General features: G+C 36.1%; 1 protein-coding gene across 1 annotated transcript in view; it reads right to left on the bottom strand.

Moving 5' to 3' along the window:
• Nucleotides 1-382: 382 nt before the first annotated feature.
• CDC5L (cell division cycle 5 like) overlaps nt 383-19,400 on the bottom strand; it is a 56,160-nt gene continuing 37,142 nt past the window's right edge. Inside the window, exons 14-16 of the mRNA XM_020993902.2 lie at nt 15,053-15,250; nt 1,590-1,802; nt 383-839 (exon numbers count right to left, since the gene is read on the bottom strand). Of these exons, the coding sequence (XP_020849561.1) occupies nt 735-839; nt 1,590-1,802; nt 15,053-15,250 (516 nt within the window). The 3' untranslated portion in view covers nt 383-734. The remainder of the gene's footprint in view (nt 840-1,589; nt 1,803-15,052; nt 15,251-19,400) is intronic.

The following is a 19,400-nucleotide window of genomic DNA, read 5'->3' on the forward strand; positions in this document are numbered from 1 at the left end:
CCAGCCTCAGACACTTGACACTTACTAGTTGTGTAACCGTGGGCAAGTCACTTAACCCCACTGCCTAGCCAAAAACAAAACAAAACAAAACAAAACAAAAAAACCAAATACTCATCATCATTCCCCTTCACACTTCCCTCTCCCCATATCTGTTGGTCCCAGGTTTGTAACTCTGGAATCCCCCTCAACTTCCCTCTCTCTCAGAACCACCCAATATTCAAGTCTTATTGATCTACTTCCACAACTCCTCTCTCCCATCCATTACCCTTTTCTCTGCAGCCTCTCCTCACATCAACCCTAAACAACCAGAATGGCACAGAGTGTTTAATAAACATGATTTTTAAAAATTAATGAATATCTTCCAATACTGAAGCCATAGGAATTCTCAAAAATTTTACAGTTAATTTTTATTCAAGAATTTACTCACAGGCAACACATTTAAGAACACTTTAAAAAATAAAAAATATGATTTTTAAAGGTCAAAACTAAAAAAAATTTAGCAAAGATGACTAAAAGAATGATGATTCTCTTAATAAATTAACTTCCAAAAATTCTTGTGGAGCCAGAGTTTATACATAGAGAATCTAGATGATGGAATCCATTAAAAATAAACAACAAATGAAAAGTCATAGATAACAAGCAAATGGTTTGATGAACATAAAACATCAGCTTCATTCTTCTAGAGGATGGAAAGCAGCATCTAACTGTTTCTATAACAAAATGCTAATCATGTTTCAGTATTTTGATTTTAAAGTCTCTTTCTCCAGGAGCAAATCTGCATATCTTTGCTGAAGCTCCTTTTCTCTTTCTTGCTGTCGCTGAACATCTTCTTTTAGACACTTGGGAAAACAAAAATATGAAATCATTGTTTAAGATTTAAACTATCTTGTGAAATACTCAAAAGTACCACTCAATATCAAATAATAGTTAATACAGTTGAACAATTTACAAAGGAAGAAACCCAAATTAATAATCACTTGTTAAAATGCTCAGCCTCACTAATAATCAAAGAAATTCATCCTTCTCTGAACTTTAACTTCAGTCTTAATTTTAAGTCCTTGTTTCTTCAAATGTCTCTGAAGCACCAACTCACACCCACAAAATGTAAGAAGGAAGAAAGAGAAAGGGAAAAAGAGGAAGACAAGAAAGATGGAGGAGGAGAAAATATTAATTTCTCAAAGATTTTTAAAGCAGTATTATTCATGACTGCCAAAACTGGAAATAACCCAGTGTCCAAAAAGGGAATGACCAGATAAATTGTGGTATGTTAATATAACAGAATATCTTAAGAGATGTGAATGATATAGAGAAATTTGAGAAGACATCTAAGAAATAGTACAAAGCCAAATAAGCAGAATCAGAGCAACAGAGTACACATTAACCACAACCATATAAAAGGAAAAGTGACCAGAAATAAACAGGCAAGGAACACTGACAAAGCCTCAGAATGCCTGGCTATTAAGGAAATTTTATTGGCTGAAATTCATTTCCTCAAATGTAGATAGCTGTAACACAAGTTTAATTTGTTCCATCATTCTTTAATATTACGGCAATAATAATGAAATGACCAATGGGCAGAACATTATTACCTCCAGCCTCCTTGGAATTGCTGAATCCTCATGTTTCTTTAGCTCTTCAAAAGTACGAAGTTCCAGGTGAGCTTGCTCAATTTGGTCCCATAAATCATTCAACTGTTTCATTAGTCCCATAGCTCGAGACTGGTAGCCACCAAGCAAAATTTTCATCTTCTTTTCCATTTTTGCAGCTCTCTTAGCTTCTGTGGTCATGTGACCCCTATTTATCTGAAAAGAGACCATCATATCAACATCTGAGAATGACAGAGTAGGAAGATCCTCGAGATCAGTCTTAGGTCCATCCTAGATTTCATATCATCCATGGAAGTTTACACATAAGTTTTAAACAACCTCGTTATGACCTTACCATTTACCATGACATGGATAATGTAAAGAGTTTTAGGAGATCCAACATATGCGAAAATTCCCTTGGACAGATGGGTAACAATCCCATTCTAAAAAGACCTTTCTGCTGATCTTCTAAAACCTATGGGGCTGATAGTTATCTACTCAAGACACCCATCTCTAATGAGTACTCTGAACTACGAATTTATTCAAGATGTTCTTACTTCATTACCAGTTTTCAAGGGTTCCAGGATAATGGTCTTTGCTACTGATAAGAGTAACCAACAGGTATGGATATTAAAGACATCATCAATAACCTCACAAACAACAACTAAGCTGAAAACCACCTGTCAATTGTTAACATTACTTAACTTGTTATTCCTTGACTTGGGAGAAAATGGTAGAAGATAGAGACACACTGCTCACTGAAATTATTTTAAAGTGAATTTTTTTCACCAAAAAAATCTGCCTTTCTTACATCATAGGCTAACTGTGATGATCAAATAATCAAGATGTGACTATAAAAATAATGAAAACAATTGTGCACACCAAAATTTTTACACACCCAGATAAATGCTGTCCACTTCAAAGTTCCATTTACTTATTCCAATAAAACTATCACAATCCAAAACATTTTGAAACTTTTTTTTTCAGAATTACTTTCAGAGCCTACAGTATATGATTTTGAACATCATCATTAATGGCATATATGAGGGTGGATTTCATTTCTAGAACCAAACTGTCAGTGGAGTTTGTATTTTATTCTAGCAGCAACAGTGAGACACTGAAGCGTCTTGAGCAGGAGAACAGCATAGTCAGACCTCAATTTGGCAGCTGTGGAAGATGGAATGGAAAGACAGCATAGTTAGATGCAGGAAGACCAATTAGGAAGCTACTCAAGAAATATTAATTTGGCTAGAGTCACTAAAGGGGTAGAACCAAAATGTTTCCTTTCAGGGTTTTGACTAACATCAAGAGACTGTAGGTGTTGACTCTACAACTTGACTAACCTATGTTCAACACCGTGAAATGCCCCTGGAAAAATTCTTTTCAATACTTGAGCCCACAGAAGAGGCTTTCTTCTTACTCTTTTCCTTTAGCACAGCATGAAATAAGGCAGCAAAGGGAATCTGCTTATTTTCTTATACTAGAAGTCAAAACTGGAAAATTATGATCAGTAAGTCCAATTCAGGCCACCCTGATCCCCAAACCACTGCAATATGATGACAACAAAACTGAATTATGCTTTAAAAAAAAATTCCTTACTCTCAGATATCCTATGGCTTAGATAGGTGTAGCATTTAACATGTTGATGTATCTGTTTTAGTGGACATATGGATTTGCTTGCTGTTTTAGGCTATTTTCATGGAAAATGTCAAGGAGTGTTTTCTCAGAGAGCATAGCACAACAGATGCCAAATTAAATAAAGGGTAAAAGTTCACCTCCCCAGAATCCAGCTTTTCAATACTAAAGGTATATTAGAAGTTGGAGAGCCAGGAATAAATGCTTCAGTATAGCTGCCAAGACAACTCAGGAGTGCTCAATTACAACCACTGCCACCTCCATTTTAGAACAGTTAGACACCAGTAGGGTGTGTTTTCTTTTGAGTAATCAAGTGCTTAATCAAGCAAAAGTACAAACATCTACTAAAACCAGTGCCTGGTTTGCTAAGGACAAGGGAGTGCTGTGTTACTACCTAAGAGCTAAATTTGTAAAGTGGGCTAGATTTTCCTCTACATTATCACTTAATCTATTTAGGTAAAATATTTTAAGCTTCAAAAAATAAAAGTGCCAAAAAAATTACTAAATATATTAGTAAATGATGAATTCTATAAATAAAGGATAGTAAACAGATGAAAAAATACTTAGACACTTAGGACTGCCTATATCTTTAAAACTTTAAGGATTCTGAAGTTATTTAATGGGTAATTTTGTGAGCCTATCCCACCTAAACAAAAGCCACTCCTAGAAACAGCAGTAGCAAGTGAAAGTCTTGGCCTTTGAGGCATAGCTATGGATGCCTAAATTGTTAAAGCAAAACATGTTCTGACTTTCATCCATGCTACATATACAGAATTCATCATTCGCTAACATTCAATAACATATGTATACAAATAAACGTACATATGTACGTGTGTGTTCTATAAGCAAGGGCAAGACACACACACACACACACACACACACACACACACACACACACACAGGAGTTTGTGTTTCATTTTGGAGGCAATGGTGATCTGTTGAAACTTCTTGAGCAAGAGAGCGGCACAGTCAGACCTTGCCTTTAAGAATATCAATTTGGCAGCTAGACTAAAAAATTGGAGAACACATTAGCTATTCTATTTTTGATGCCACTTAAAAGGTCGAAATGTAATTCAATGAGAGAACTATTATTTTGTACAAGCTGTTTTCTTTCAGAAATTCTAAGAACTCACATTCAATTGATTTTTTTTCTATTTCTTTCACCCTCTACCCATTTTCCATCCCAGAATGGAAAATGTTATGTAACTTACAGGCAGATTAGGGAGAGGTTATTACAGGTAGTTTGAAGAATGATGTATGTATATGAAAACTGATGACTGGAAAAGGGAGTGGGGATGGGTTGCTTATCAAGACCTGCATCAGATATTCATAATGTGCCTCAATTATTCCACCTGCAAAACAGGTAAGCTTTTTTTTAAAGTGAATTCCGTGACAAAAGGGGTCTGTATTCTGAAACTATTCAGGATGGCCCACAATAAGTTACAACAAATTCTCTACAACAAATACCATCCAAATGCTTTCTACAGTCCCTGTCATCAACTCTCTCACTTTAGCAGTTTTGTGAACTGTGTATTACACTGAAAGAAAGATGTATCCATTTAAAAACATATGGATCATTATCATTTGGTTTCAAGGGGAAACCGAAATTTAAAATGTTTTACATATTGCATATTTATACATTACTTCTGTAGCATGCTATAAAAAATTGCTTCAAAATACTGAATTGCTTCTGAAGTTATAAGGCAAATATAAAATTCCTCAAGTTAAAAGAGAACTTATTTCAGATAATGAACATACAGGTAGACTTTAAATAACCAGAAACTTTAAAAATCTGGTCATCTATCAAAACAACTCTGAGGTACCACATCACACCTATCAGATTGGCCAACATGACAAAACAGGAAAATGATATATGTTGGAGAGGATGTGGGAAAATTGGAACGCTAATACATTGTTGGTGGAGTTGTGAAATGATCCAACCATTTTGGAGAACAATTTGGAACTATGCCCAAAGGGCTATAAAAATGTGCATACCCTTTGATCCAGTAATAGCACTTCTAGGGCTATATCCCAAAGAGATCAAACAAATGGGAAAAGGACCCACATGTACAAAAATATTCATAGCAGCTCTTTTGGTGGTGGCAAAGAATTGGAAATTGAGAGGATGCCCATCAACTGGGGAATGGCTGAGCAAGTTGTGGTATATGAATGTAATGGAATACTATTGTTCTATAAGAAATGATGAACAGGCTGACTTCAGAAAAACCTGTAAAGACTTATATGGTCTGATGCTGAGTGAAGTGAGCAGAACCAAGAGGACTTTGTATACAATAGCAGCCACGTTATGCAATGACTAAGAATGTTAAACTGAACCCTTCTCAGCATTACAAGGATCTAAGACATCTCCAGAGGCCTCGGGATAGAAAATGCTGTCCACATCCAAAGAAAAAACTATGGAAGTCGAATCGCTCTCACTTATTTTTACCTTAAGTTGAATTTTGTTTCATCTTTCTGATGGTTCCTCCTATTGGTTTTAATTTTTACTTACAACTTCACTAATGTGAAAATATGTTTAATGGGTATGTAAATGTAAAGCCTATGTCAGATTGTGCACCATCTTGGGGAGGGTGGGGGGGGAGAAAAAGGGAGAAAAAATTTTCAACTCAAAAGCATATGGAAAAAAAAATTAAAAATAAAATAAAATAAAAATTTTTTAAAAAGTTATCCATAAAAAAAAAATCTTGTCATCTTAGATAGCTAAGTTTTCCAAAGAGCTGAGGAGGTTGCCCTTTTACAAACCAAAACATTTTTATTTTATTTCAACTGTTTCAGGTCTGAGTCTGAAAATGTTATTTTTTGTTGCTCAGTCATTTCAGTCATGTCTGATTCTTTAAGACCCCATCTGAGGTTTTCTTGGCAAAGATACTGGAGTGGTTTGCCACCTCCTTCTCCAGCTCATTTTACAGATGAGGAAACTGAGGCAAATAGGGTGAAGTGACTTGCCCAGGGTCACACAACTAGTAAAAGTGTTTGAGGCTTGATTTGAACTCAGGTCTTCCTGACTCCAGGCCCAGCACTTTATCCACTGAGCCACCTATATAATCCAAATAGCACTCCCCTATATCCTTAACCAATGTCATTTTGCAAAAATATTCACTATATTATCACCAAACCTCACCACAAGGGGTCTGCTGGCTAGACCCTGAGTGTCGTCCAGCTCTGGGGAAGTTGTATAGAATAAATTCCTAACGCTCTATACTTGGCAAAAATAAAAATAAAACAAAAAATACCAGGAAACAAACCCCAGCTCTAAGCAAGAATAAGTTCTGACGAGCAAGAAACATTCCAGAGGGGATTTTTAAAAATAATGATAATTGATAGACTGACTGGGTCCTCAGAACCAGAGAAAATACTACCCACCACCAGCATGGAGAAATCAGAAAAGCCTCCCTGTGGTGTTCAGCAAAGTGCCCTAAATGCAATCTTTCCTATGATAATTAGCTGCTTCCTATATATCTTATTTTGTAAAACAAGGAGGTTGCACTAGATGGTCTCTACGGTACATCTGGGCTCTAAATGTATCTTATCATCTATGCTGATGTGCCCCAACCTGTTTTCCCACATCCAACAAATATTGGTGAAGGTATGCCTTTGTAAAAAGAGAATTTCATTTTTCCTCAATGACTAAGGGGTAATCACTATGAAGACCAACTGTTAGACTGTGCTGTACCACCTAGGACTATCTGCACCCCCATCCGACAGGCCCAAGCTGCTGTGCTTCAGGGCACCTTGTGCCTGCTTTTGGAAGTCTCCCCAACTCCCAGCTGCTATCAGCATGCCTTGTCGGTCAGCAGAAACAGCAGAAGCCTGCTGTTGGCACTTCAAAAAGAAGTCATCACGGTTTTTATTCTGACACTATGAGGCAATCACCTTTGAATGTCCAACCCTCATTCTTCCCAAGTCAAAGTCTCAACCTCCAAAAACAAAACCTTTAACTCACCTACCAATAATAATAATAATCATAATCATAATGTTAATGCGCACACATAATTTCTTTTTTAAACAGAGGGGGCTAGAGGAAGTAAAGAGTCTGAGCACATGGTCTTCTTTTCCTCACCTGTCTAAAGAGATTTTAAAGTCACAACAGAGTCTCATTTCATTAACAGTTCCTCTAACTCAGAAGCATGATTTCTGATGAAGTACTCATTCTTTATGTCCAGTTATGAGGCTACACCAGACATGTCAAACTCACCATCTGGCTGCAAAACTCTTCAGTGCAAGAATCAGATTAAAACACCACTGGGAAATGTTTAACAAGATAAATAAAAATAGGACACAACATGATACTAATTTGTATTTTTCCAAGTCAACATGCAGCTGTGCAGGGATCTGTTTCCATTTGAATTTGACACCAATGATCTACACCTCAAATTGGGTCCCCATGGAGGTTTCCTTAATCTTCAAGTAAACCTGCATTGTGAATCATAACCATATTTGAAATGCTTACATATTACTTCTGAAATATTTGTATGTTACTTTACTTATATTCATAATACAAATAAACATTCTAAAATCAAATATGTAACTTCTGGATTGACTGTATTACGATGTTTCATAGTAAATCAGTTCTCATGAACTGTACAATTCCATCCTATTTAGAGCCATCATCACCTCACACACTTAACATGCAGATTCATTAAATGCCAAATTCAATGATTATATGCTTGCAAGTTTATCATTATTTCTTGCATTGAGAGGGAGAGGGAGAGGTGGAAGGAAAGGAAGTGGGAGGAAGAAAGGAAGGAGAGTGTGTACGCATGCCCACATTACTGGTCCTTTATATACGTCCTCCTACTTACTTTTCCAACCTATTCAGGAATGGGATCTATAGGAAGGGGATTGCTAGGCCTCTTGGCACAGCAGTTTCCATGAGCACTGAGCAAAGGAAATATCACACTGACCCATTCATACAAGAGGAAAATTGGGGCTTACTAAATAATGCTAAGGATAACCCTCATGCTCAATAACTATTCATGAGTACTTAGGGTAGTTTTTTATATTCTAGTAACTTCTACCTATAAGAGTTAACTCACCTCATACTGTTGAGTCATTTAACAATCCCCAAATCACCAATGATTTTAATAATTTCTAAACTACTAGCATCCATTTAATGCCAAAAATTAATTTAGCTTGAACTTTGTAAAAAATCTCTGGCTCAAAACACTGGGCTATGGGTTCCAAGAAGCTACAAAAATAATTTCTAGAAGATAAATTTTAAAAGGAAGGAAAAAATAAAGAGTAGACAACTAAAATGGTCAAATACAAGGAAGGAAGAGCAAATTGCCTTTAAGAGGCAATTTCAAAAGTTTTTTCATTATCCTCCTATTTGTCCAATTTTATTAAAACAAAAAATTCTAGGGAACTACGGGGTATTTGTATTTTCTATGTAATACCTAATCTACTATGTGGAAGACCATGTCATAATGAAAAGCAATATAGGGAAAAAAATTCAAGAATCTCATCTTCGCTAAATATGTTACATGACACAAACTACATTAAGACATGTATCCTATTATCAGTGCCGCTACACTTAGTATATCAGTGTGCCAAGTCTTAAGAGATTACACAAGTGGCAAGTGGTCCTTGCAAGAACGGCCCCACCCAGCACCCCATGATGCCAACAACCATCTAAAACATTTTCTCTAATTTTCAACTGTTTAGTGGAACTTTTTTCTCAGAGAACATTTCTGACTTTATAATGGAAGCCAGAAGGGAAACAGGAGTCTTTGTATTCTTTATGCACCTAATTTTGCTAGAAAAAAATTGCATAAAGCAAGAAGTACCCGTTTAACTCAAAGACACCACAATGGATTGCTGACTGCATTATCTGAGGTCTTAAGGTCAAACTCTTTTTCTAAGAACTCAATGCTACATAACATGTCTTCTATAAATCGATCTTGCCAGTAAAATTCTGGGAGAGGAATCACTTCTGGACCTATTTCCCACCTCTAAGGAATGACTTTCCATTTTTATAATTAACATGACAAAATTTACTTTTCAGCCAAACTTCCTCAAACAGCAATTTAGATACTCTTTCAAGTCCTATTAAATTTAAAGGCTAGACCTAAATTCTGACTATTAATCTCATTTTATCACATATTGGAAATTATTTCACTGAAAATAATTATGTTCAATGACATTTAGAGTCATACTTTCACTTAAAGTGAACTTGCTTCTGTCTGAAACTGATCCAATTCCAATTCCAATTTCCTTTCAACTAAGGTAACATTTTATCCATTATAACCGAGAAGGTTCAATGTGAAAATATTTTCCAGATAACTGAAGCATTTACTAAGGTAAATGCCATTTGGCAGAAAACCTTTAAAAATGTATTTATATAGGCATTAAACATCTCAGATAAAAACACGACATCCAAAGTCTACAGGGAATTAACAACCTATAAGATTCCCCAACAGAAAATGGCAAAAGAGCCATTTATTTTTATAACAATGGATAAAATATAAAAGTGGAAAGTGACAAACAAGCAGTTTTCAAAAAAACAAAATCCAAACTATGCACTACCATCTGTAAAACTCTACAAACTCACTAATAATTAGAGAAATGCAATGTGACCAGTCTTAAGTTATCACCTGACACCTATCAAATTATCAAAGCTAGAAAAAATTTGTGTAGGAAGGACTACAGAAAAAAAGGCAACACTGTTGGATCTAAGAATTGATTCAGCTGTTCTGTAAGACGATTTGGAATTACTTAACAAAAGCTGCTAGGTAATTCATACCCTTGGACCCAAAAGAGCTTACCATAGAGACCCCATAATGAAAGCAATGAAGACTGCTAAACAGCAATACTCATAGCAGCATAACAAAATGGTACTACTATACTGTAAAAGACAATGAATGTGAATATTTCAGAGAAACAAGTGAAAACCTAAATGAAGAAATGAAGCATAAATAAAACAGCTAAAATAATATGAACAATGCCTACAATAAAGTAAATGAATAAAAACAACCCTAAAAAGCAGTCAAATAACACAATGATTGCATATACTGCTGTGCTCAGTTGTTTTTGTAGAAGTGCATTTTTTCCCTTAAAATTTTTTTTTAACCATGGCTAGAAGCAATAATTGGTTGGGTCATCAGGAAGTATGGAGCAAGTATACAAATTTAGAAATCGATGTCTCAATAATGAATATCAAAATAAGATTTAAAAGTAAATTGTTTTATTAGATCAAAGAATTTAATTTTAAAGATATCTGATAGAGAAAATAGAAATTATTCAAAAGTCAAGAAAAGGTCTTTTCCTGGGAATGTTGTATACAGAATATTCTTCCAAAATTAGTATCAATAGTAAAGCAATGGAAAATTTTAGCTCCTGGAAATATCTGCCTTTTAGGATTACCCACAAACAGCCATCCATATCAACATCCAAATAAACCTTGGCAATTCTCTGTATCTTCCCTTCAAGATCGCAGCCATATGGAAGTAAAATTGCTTATATTTAAAATTTCATGACTCATCATTTGAAATACTTTTTTTGCTGCTATGAAGTTAGTGTCTTAACAAATAAGACAAAAAATACTCAGCTATCTGCTCTTGCATCACAAAATTACTTCTACAATTCATATTTTACAATTCATAAAATCATAGCAATTAAGACAGAGAGACACCTTTAAAAAAGTTACATAGTAGCTAAATGATTGTACCCACTACCAAGCTCACATGTAAACTGATGGGGTGGGGGCCCAAGCTGAGACCTCTGCTTCTCACCTCAACAAGAATTTGGATCCCATTTGGATCCCATTTGTCTCCTAGCCCAGAAAACCCTTGGACTGTCCTTGAACTCCCTTACTTGATCAAGGAAGTCTCTAGTGTTTGCCTGAGGCTATAATCCTATCAACTGGCCTTTCACTATTGCCTACACCCAATTCCCGGTTACCCTAGCCTAGCCCTCCATTGTCTATTATCTCCGGATGGCCCCTCCCCCCACCTCCCACCTTGGATTCCATTCTACATGCCAGTCACTCCCCATCAAGTTACTCCTTCTCCCAAACTCCTCCTCTAGTCACCTCAATCCCTCCCACAGTCTTTCTGTATATAAGGTCCATCTTGTCTCCATTAAGGTGCTGAGATTCTTCAAGTCTAGCCAATGCTCAGATTCCTATAATCTAGCCAATAGCTCAGAAATGTTCAGATTCCTTAAGAGTCTGGCCAACATGGCCGATTCTTTAAATCTCACCCAGCCCCGATCGATGTTTTTTGGGGGTTTTTTTGGCTAGGCAATGGGGTTAAGTGACTTGCCCAAGGTCACACAGCTAGTGAGTGTTATGTGTATGAGGCCAGATTTGAACTCAGGTCCTCCTGAATCCAGGGCCGGTGCCCTATTCACTGTGCCACCTAGCTGCCCCCAATGTTCTAATAAACCATGTCTTTGGCTGAAAAAATGCTTGAGTCAAATTTATTTGGGTAGGACTTGCATGTTGTGACTCTGGGGTCCCAGCACCCCTAAAACTCAACATAAACTACCTTAATCCACCCAAATTAACAGTAAAATGAAGTCCACAAGAATACACTAGAAACTTTTCCAATAGCTATGTGAATGAAGCAAAAATATGCATTCTCCCTGCTATTATTTAACAAAATTCTAGAAATGCTAGCAACAGCTAGGCAAGAAGAAATAAAAGGCATAAAAACAGGTAAAGAGGAGATAAAACTATCCCAATTTGCTGATTATAATGATGATATATGTGGAAATCTAGGTAATCAGCAAAGATACTCATTAAGACAACAGCTTCAGCAAAGTAGCAGGCAACAAAATAAACCCTCAAAAGTCAACAGCATCTTTATATAATGATAACAAAAAACAAAAATAGAAAATGAAATCTAATTCCAAATAACTACCAAAGGCACTTGTATAGACTGAATTACAGAGTGCTCTTTAAAGAAATAAAGAGCAACTTAAATAGTTGGAGGAATATTTAGTGCTCATGGCTAGGCTGTACTGATACATAAAAAGACAATAGTATCAAAATTAAATTATGCTATACCAGTCTAATTACCAATGGGATGTTTCATAGAACTTGAAAAAATAACAAAATTCATTTGGAAAAACAAAAGATCTAGACTATGCAGAGAAATGATTGAAAAGAAATAGGGATGAACGGGGAATAGTATTTCCAGACCTCAAAACATATTATAAAGCAGCAGTCATCAAAACCATGTGTTATTGGTTAAAGAATAGAGAGAAGGATAATGGAACAGACTAGGGAGATAGATAAGGGAGAATCAGAAACAGTAGAACTCAATAACTCAGTATTTGATAAAGTAGAAAACAAAAATTACCTAGGAATCTCCTTATTTTGATAAAAAACTGCTGGGAAAACTGGAAAATAGACTAGGTGAAATTAGGCTTAGCTCCACATTTACACGATATTTCATAATACATTCTAAATGGATAAGTGAACTTAATATTAGAGATCCTACTACTAAAAATTAAAAGTGAAAAAGATAATAATCTCTCTAGCTATGGGGTGGAGATGTATCTTAAACAACCAAGAGATAGCAGCAATTACAAAAAATAAAATAGATAACTCTGGTTATATGAAACTGAAAACTTCTGCACAGACATCAATGCATCCTAGATAAGAAGGGGAAAACTTTGGATCAAAGTTCTCTGATAAGGGTTTGGTCTGGTATATGTAAATAATCAATAAGTATATGTAAGACTAATAGCTTCTTCAACAAGTAGTCAAAGGATATGGATAAACAGTACTCAAAAGAATTGTGAAACACTCACAAGCACATACAAGAATGTTCTAAATCACTATAATAAGAGAAATGCAAATTAACCCTGAGGTTTTATCTCACACCACGAAAACTGGCAAAAATGACAAAAAATAGCAATAGTTAATGTTGAAGAGATTGTGGAATGACAGGCACTCTAATACATTACTGGTAGAGCTGTGGAATGGTACAATCATTTTGGAAGTCAATTGAGAATTATACATATAAAGTGACTAAAATTTCCAGAGAGTCCATTACTGTGCTTACACCTCAAGGACGCCACTGATAAGAAGAAAGTCCCCACATACACCAAAATTCTTATTGCGGCACTTTTTGTAGTAGCAAAGAATTGGAAATTATGTTGATGCTCATCAACTGGGGAATGGATAAACAAATTGTGGCATACGAATATTATGAAATATTACTGTGCTATAAGAAATTATGTATGTAATGAATACAGAAAAGCATGGAAAGATCTATATGAACTGATGCAGAGTGAAGTAAGCAGAGCCAAGCAAACAATATACACAGTGACTACAGCAATGTAAATGGAAAGGACTACTACACACTAAAAATCAAAAGTAAATGTAGCAAAATTATAAAGATCAAGCAGGATATAAATGAAGAGATATGAGGGGTCACCCCCAATCCACCCCTCTGTGGAGGTGGGAGGTCCACAGGTATTAAACATCACACATACTTTCAGACTTTTTCAATGTATTGATCAGTTGTGCTGATTTTTTTCTTTTTTAAACAAATGCTATTTGTTATATGGGATGGCTTTCTGGGAGGGAAAGAAGACCAGGGAGGAATACTGGGGGTAACTACGATGATGTAAAAAACAAAAGCTATCAATAAAATCTTATTTTTTAAAAAACGAAGTTCACACAACAGAAAATACAGTTCACAGGATCAACCAACATTTTCCTATCCCTCTCATTATAAAATGAAAACAAACACAGAGCAACAGTACACCCTACTGGAAGATATTAAGTACAGCTTAAGTATTCAGTTAAACATAAGCAATGAAGACCTCAGAAGTTTGCTCTGAAGAGGATTCCTTCATGAGGAAACCAAACTCATGCCTCCCCCACCCCCATACCCACCCTGTTGGAGCAGAGCTCTCTAATTTTTAAGTTTGGTGGTTGAACAGGCAACACCAAACAGGAGTCAATATACATGCTTTTATGGAAAACAGATCATTTAAGACTCAGAACAGTTTTCAAATTAAAAATATATTGCTATGATTTTACTCCCAAGAAATAAAACTGTTAAACTTGCCCAGTGGAAAAAATAATAATCATCTTAGCCCAAAGAAGTAAATCTTGGCATTCTAATTATGGAACACTTATCCCTTCCTGTGAGCAGTCTCTGACTCTGAGGTCTCAGGAAAGCCCACCACCACGAACCTCACAAGCAGCCAGTCTGCTGTCCCACAGTTGGCACACCACTGGCAATAAGCCTACACAGCTTCCGGAATTCAAAACATTCAGCTTATATAAAGAAACCACATGCTATGAAATTCCAGTTGATACATTCCAACTATTTCACAGACATGTAAAATCATTAAGCCATAACCCAGGTAAAGCGTCTCTGCCCTACCACTATACCCTAGAGTTTGTGTATACTACTAGCAAGCAAAGGGAGCAGTTTTTCAATTTTGCTCTATTGGCACCGGGAAGCAAGACCCCTAAGCACAGACATTTCCTGTAAGAGGAAATGCATGATCCTTGATCCTAGAGGAGGGCTTTATGTTGGCCCAGAGAGTGTCCAGAGTTAATTCTTCTCAAACCTAAATTCTACAGACTTACAATGGACCTGGGTAATACCCTGAGGTCCCATCAATTTCTCTGTATAATTACTAAATAAGGCCAAGGAGGATTAGGAAACTATTCTGCTTATTTCTCTTTGGCAACTCTTAGTGTATGGGCATGATAACCTGTTCTAAATTTATGGCATAACTAATGTTCTCTTATTCTGAATCTTTCAGTAACTGTAAGATTTGGCTTACAAGAGAATCAGTGTCATAAAGAAGTCACATTTAAGTAAGAAGAGAAAAAGAATACCAACCTCAAGTCTCTTTTCAAGTGATTCAATCCTGTCCTTTTTGCTAGCCAAGTTGGCTCTTGTGTATCGGCTCTGCCCAGGTAGATATAAAACTTGACTGTAACATTCTTCCCACACCTGGTTATAAGCTTCATTTGACAGCTCGCCATGGCTCATTCCTTGCTTTACTACTTCCATCTCCTGTGTCAGAAGGTCTTGAGCCTGTTTGTGGTAATAATTTAAATAAGAACTCCATGAATACCTGCCATCACCAAGTTTATAATGAAAACTTTATTAAGGATTAGGTTTCTAAGGCAAGGCAAAACTTGGTAGAAGGAACTATGTAGCTAGACAAAATGAACTAAGAGGTCTATGAGGTCATACAGATTAGGGATAAAAAAAAAAAAGCTTAGTCAAATGGCAAATACTATCCATGTTCCCTTTTCTTCCCCTATCTCCCAAATCCTTTCCCTTCATTTATGCGTCACAGACTCTAACAAATACTGCGAATCGAGCCAAATGGTGGGGTTTTTGTTACTGAAGCAGATTCCCTTCTTTAGGAATACCCTCTGGGCTATCAGAGCATGGAGTCAAGGACATAGGACAAATTTAAATAAGCTCAGGCTCTCTTATCAACTGTTCAGGAAGACAGGGGAAATCTGCCAAAAAGGCAGTCCAGACTGATATGTTAAAGTCTACCTTTGTCTCGTGGCCTTTTGCCAGCATGACATATTGCTGATAATAAACTGGCAACTATCCTTTGAATATTGTAATAGGCTTTAAATCTTACTGGTAATGTAGGAAAATAAATATAAGCCAAAAAGATTTTGGATTAAGGCAGTGACCTTCATATAAAACTCACATTTAAAGCAAAATAACAGAACATATTCAGGGTATGTCATCATTATAAAACATGGCCTATTTAATTTTTCCAAAAGCCTACTTTTTCTCATTCTCCTGATTACACTAGCTGAAAATTTTGCCACCATATTTTATATGGCAAGACTCTCTGGGTTCGGTCAGTTTTCCTCATCTGGAAAGCAAGGGAAGAGACCTGGATTCAATGATCTTAAAGGCTTCCAGGTTTAAAAATCCATGGAGCTAAAAATAAGATTAAACAGCTAAGTGAGGGGAAATCTTTGCAGCAAGAACCTCCAAGAAAGGCCATTCCCCAGATATATAAGGAACTGATTGAAATTTAAGAATAAGAATCATTCCCCAACTGATAAATGGTTCAAGGATAAAAAGACAGTTTTCAAAAGAAGAATCTAAGCTATCAACGCCATATAAAAAATGCTCCAAATGACTAATAATTAGAAAAATGCAAATTAGCAACTCTGAGGTTCCACTTCATACCCATCAAACTGGTCAAGTTAACAAAAATGCAAAATGACAAATGATGGGAGTGCTGTGGGAAATCAGGCACATTAATGCACAGTTGGTAAGACTGAGAATTAATCCAGTCCCTTCTGGAAACAATTTGGAATTATGCCCAAAATGTTAGTCAATAGTGCATTCCCTTTAATCCAGAAATATCATAACTAGGCCAATACCAAAAAAAATTAATGAAAGAAGAACCAATATATTCAAAAATATTCACAGCAGCCATTTTTGTAGTAACAGAGAACTAGAAACTAGGGGGCAGTATTCACGAGTTGGGGGAGGACTGACTGAACAAAGTATGATATATGAATGAAATGGAATATTACTGTGCCCTAAGAAATGATGAAAGGGATGGTTTTGGTGAAATCTGGGAAGACTTTGTGAAGTGAGAAGGACAAAGATAACAATTTATGCAATCACATCAGTACTCTAACAATGAACAACTTTGAAAGACTTAGGAACTCTGATCAACACAATGACTAGTCATGACTTCAGAGAACTGATGCTGAAACATGCCACCCATCCTCCTGACAGAGAGGTAATGGACATAGGGTAAGGGAAATTGTTTTGTTTGACTATGCATTTATGTTACAAGGGTTTGGTTCTGTTTTTTCTTTCTTCAATTAGACAGAGGAACCATTTTTTTCCCATGGAAAAAAATAAAATTTAACTGTCAAAAAAAAGACACATAAAAAGAAAAAAATATTTCATTTTTAAAAGGTTCTTTCAGGTTTAACTCTTTTATAATGATGTGATAAGGAGTCTTAAGATGTTAAGCTAGAAAGACCTCTAGAGAGCATCTAATCCCAAATTCTCATTTTCTTTAAGAGGAAGCCAAAGTCAAGAGTGACTTGCCCAAGATCACACAAATAATGAAGAGCAGAGCCAGGACTCAAATTCAGGTTTTCGACTCCAGGTCCAGTGTCTTCTTTCCCTCCCCCCAACCCCCACTTCACTACTACTCGCTATTTACCCAGACTTGATCCTACTCACACTGTTTCCTTCCCCAGCTCTCACCACTGAATCCTTGCACATTCTTTTAAAGCCCTGCTCAACCACAATCTCTGCCAAAAGGATCCTCTGATCCTCCAGATTAAAGTCATTATTCTCTTCTTTGAATTACTTTGCACTTTATACGACCTTCTTATGAATAAAACTTTCTCACATTTTGTGCTGTAGTTATCTGTGCTCATGGTACAGTGGAAAGAGCACCAGCTCTGGAGTCAGAGGAGCTGGATTCCAATCACACCCCTGATCACACCTATTATATGACTTTGGACAAATCCCAGCTTCCCCTGAGGTGCAGTTTCCTCATCTGTAAAACAAGGGTATGGAGATCTGTTGGGGGAAGGTTAGACTAAATGACCTCCAAGGCCCCTTTGACCTCTTACTCTATGATACTATGTCTTTTTCACCTAATTACATCTTACAGCTTTACAAGGGCACGAACTATCTAATCCATCACTATTCCCCACTGCACCTAGTATAGTGGCTTACAGGTAGCAGCTGCTAAATAAATATTTGCTTAATTTAACTAAATTAGATAAAGAAACAATGCAGTTTATATTCCAGCACTAAGTTGTGTGATGTAAGTAAAAAAGAAGTTCATAAATGGCAGAGATCAAAGTGGCCAAGAGCAGTGTTTTTTCCTTTGTTTTTCAGCGTTACTATACTAGTGGATTATAGAATTGCTACAGACAATGGGAAGTCTCATGAAATCCCTGTGGACAAAATGGAGAGGTGTGGGTGGCAGGAAAATACACTTTAGCAGACTGGAAACTGAACAAGAATGAACGAGCTTAATGACTGATGTTGTCAAGAGGATTCCTGGTTCAGAATGCACCAGGTGTCCTATGAGGTGCCTCTTAATTCTAAGATTCCATGACTTCATGTTACAATTGTATTTAATATCATATGTGTAAAAACTCATAATTAAGCTTTTCTGATAACTATGGCAGAGGCTCAAATTGACCACTACATAATCAATAAAGAATAAGTTTACTAAAGAAATGTAAGCAAAGAGAAATTATTTCATCTACTTTGAAAACAAATGGTTTCAGACACTCTAGTGAAGTGGTATGGCGGCAACAACAACAACAACAACAAAAAACACAAAGGATTCCAAGTAATTAGAATGAGCCAGTTCAGAATAGTAGCAGGTTCTTATTCTTACTGTACCACCAATAAGTTTTGTGACCTTAAGAAAGTCACAACCTCTCTAAACTTTAGTTTCCTTACCTCGAAAATTGGTAGGCTGGACTAGACAGTCCCAAAGATCCCTTCCAATTTTAATATTCTATGTTCACTGTATTACAAATAAATCATACCATTGAAAATGTATGTAAAATATAACCCCCCAAGTTCCCCCCAAGAACCTCTACTAGTCAACACCATTAACCAAAATTGTATTAGTCTACATAATACATTTCTTCTCCTCACTTCTTCTTCCCCCTTTATGATCTTTATTCTAAAAAGGGGTAATTAAATAAGCATTGGATTCCTGATCCAAGTCTCATCCCCATTTATTACAAAACAATGATTTAAAGTAAAATAGTATTCAGAGCAAAATTAACTGGAATCTATTTCTCATAAAATTTCTCCCTTCTTTGGTTCAAATCTATGCTTAGAATGCAACTTAAATCTTTTCACTTTAAGTAATTATAAAGACTCTGGGACAGGATGTTTGCAACTGAAGAGAGAAGAAAAGAAAGATTATCTGCAGGGTGAGCGAAACGAAGTGCTTAAAATTTAGAATTTCTTTCAAAGTTGCAAATAGCACCTAAAGCTTAAATACTTTGGGACTATAGAAAAAAAGGTTCAGGTGTAAATGCAGTATCAATTAAATGGTCCACTGCTACACCACAGAGTTGGGGAGCATTCCCAAAGGCAACTGCCACTACTAATCAGTAAACTACCAGTAAACAACAAACATTAGGGAAAATGCTTTCCAGCTAGTATCTCCTTCTCCAACATGAAACTGACTGGATTT

Source organism: Phascolarctos cinereus, unplaced genomic scaffold, assembly GCF_003287225.1.
Source record: "Phascolarctos cinereus isolate Bilbo 61053 unplaced genomic scaffold, phaCin_HiC Scaffold_5;HRSCAF=322, whole genome shotgun sequence".
NCBI lineage: Eukaryota > Metazoa > Chordata > Mammalia > Diprotodontia > Phascolarctidae > Phascolarctos > Phascolarctos cinereus.